The following is a 964-nucleotide window of genomic DNA, read 5'->3' on the forward strand; positions in this document are numbered from 1 at the left end:
GGACATTTTGGTCAATTTTTGATGATGATTTAAGTGATTTTGGACATATTTTAAGTAAGTGTGAACAGCTTTCAGTTCATTTTGGACAGTTTAAGGTATTTCTAACTATTTTCTGTCATTTTCAACAAGATTTGAGTCATTCTGGACAAATTTTAAGCAAGTCTGGACAATTTCTGAGTCTTTTTGGACCACGTTTTAGTGAGTTATGACGAGTTTGTAGGTATTTAGGACATTTTAGGTCATTTTCGAAGGCGGATTTTGGACTCATTTTAAGTAATTTAGGATGAGTTTTGAGTTTGGACCGCTGTGCAGTCACATCGGACGAATGTCCAGCTGCTCTGGACTATGTTGGAGTCATTCTGGACAAGCTTTAGGACACTTTAGTCAGAATTTTAGGCGACTTGTTGTCATTTTAGAAAAGTGTTAAGTCACTTTGGACAAAGTTGAAGCCAACGAGGATGTTGTTGGTTAATTTCGGTTCCCTTTAAGTGGTTCTGGACGGTCTCTGGGTGACTTTGGGGAAGCCCGTGGGTCCGACCGGTCAGGTGAGTGGTTACCTGAGGCCTCCCACCGACAGGTGACCGTACGAGCTGCCGGCGGCCGAGCTGGACCTGGAGCTGTTGATGTAGGCCACCAGCGAGTTGGGCGACGTCCGGATCATGGTCTGCAGGTCGATGCTGGCGTCGGACAGCGGCGAGATGGACAGCGCCCTCTTCCTGCCGAGGCGGGGCGTCAGCCTGGGGCCGGAGAACCTCGACACTACAGGTGGGCAGCAGGAGGGAAACAAGCAGAACCCTGGTGAACCCAGACAGAACCCAGACAGAACCACAACCCAACACCAAGCTGCAGACTGGTTCCACGTGTCTGGGTGCTCACCTGGCGTCGCTTTCTGGTCAGTGTGTGTTTTTTCATGGTCATTGTGTCGTACTTCTGTGAACCGTGGCCTCTGTGTGTGTCTGTGTGT

At 48.8% G+C, this 964-nt stretch overlaps 1 protein-coding gene across 1 annotated transcript in view; it reads right to left on the reverse strand.

The window, feature by feature from the left end:
• The window catches only part of LOC103368789 (zinc finger protein GLI2-like), a 65,549-nt gene that overhangs the window by 11,625 nt on the left and 52,960 nt on the right, over positions 1-964 (reverse strand). Inside the window, exon 5 of the mRNA XM_008297272.1 lies at positions 558-759. Within this exon, the coding sequence (XP_008295494.1) occupies positions 558-759 (202 nt within the window). The remainder of the gene's footprint in view (positions 1-557; positions 760-964) is intronic.

Source organism: Stegastes partitus, unplaced genomic scaffold (genome assembly GCF_000690725.1).
Source record: "Stegastes partitus isolate 25-593 unplaced genomic scaffold, Stegastes_partitus-1.0.2 Scaffold1204, whole genome shotgun sequence".
Lineage (NCBI taxonomy): Eukaryota > Metazoa > Chordata > Actinopteri > Pomacentridae > Stegastes > Stegastes partitus.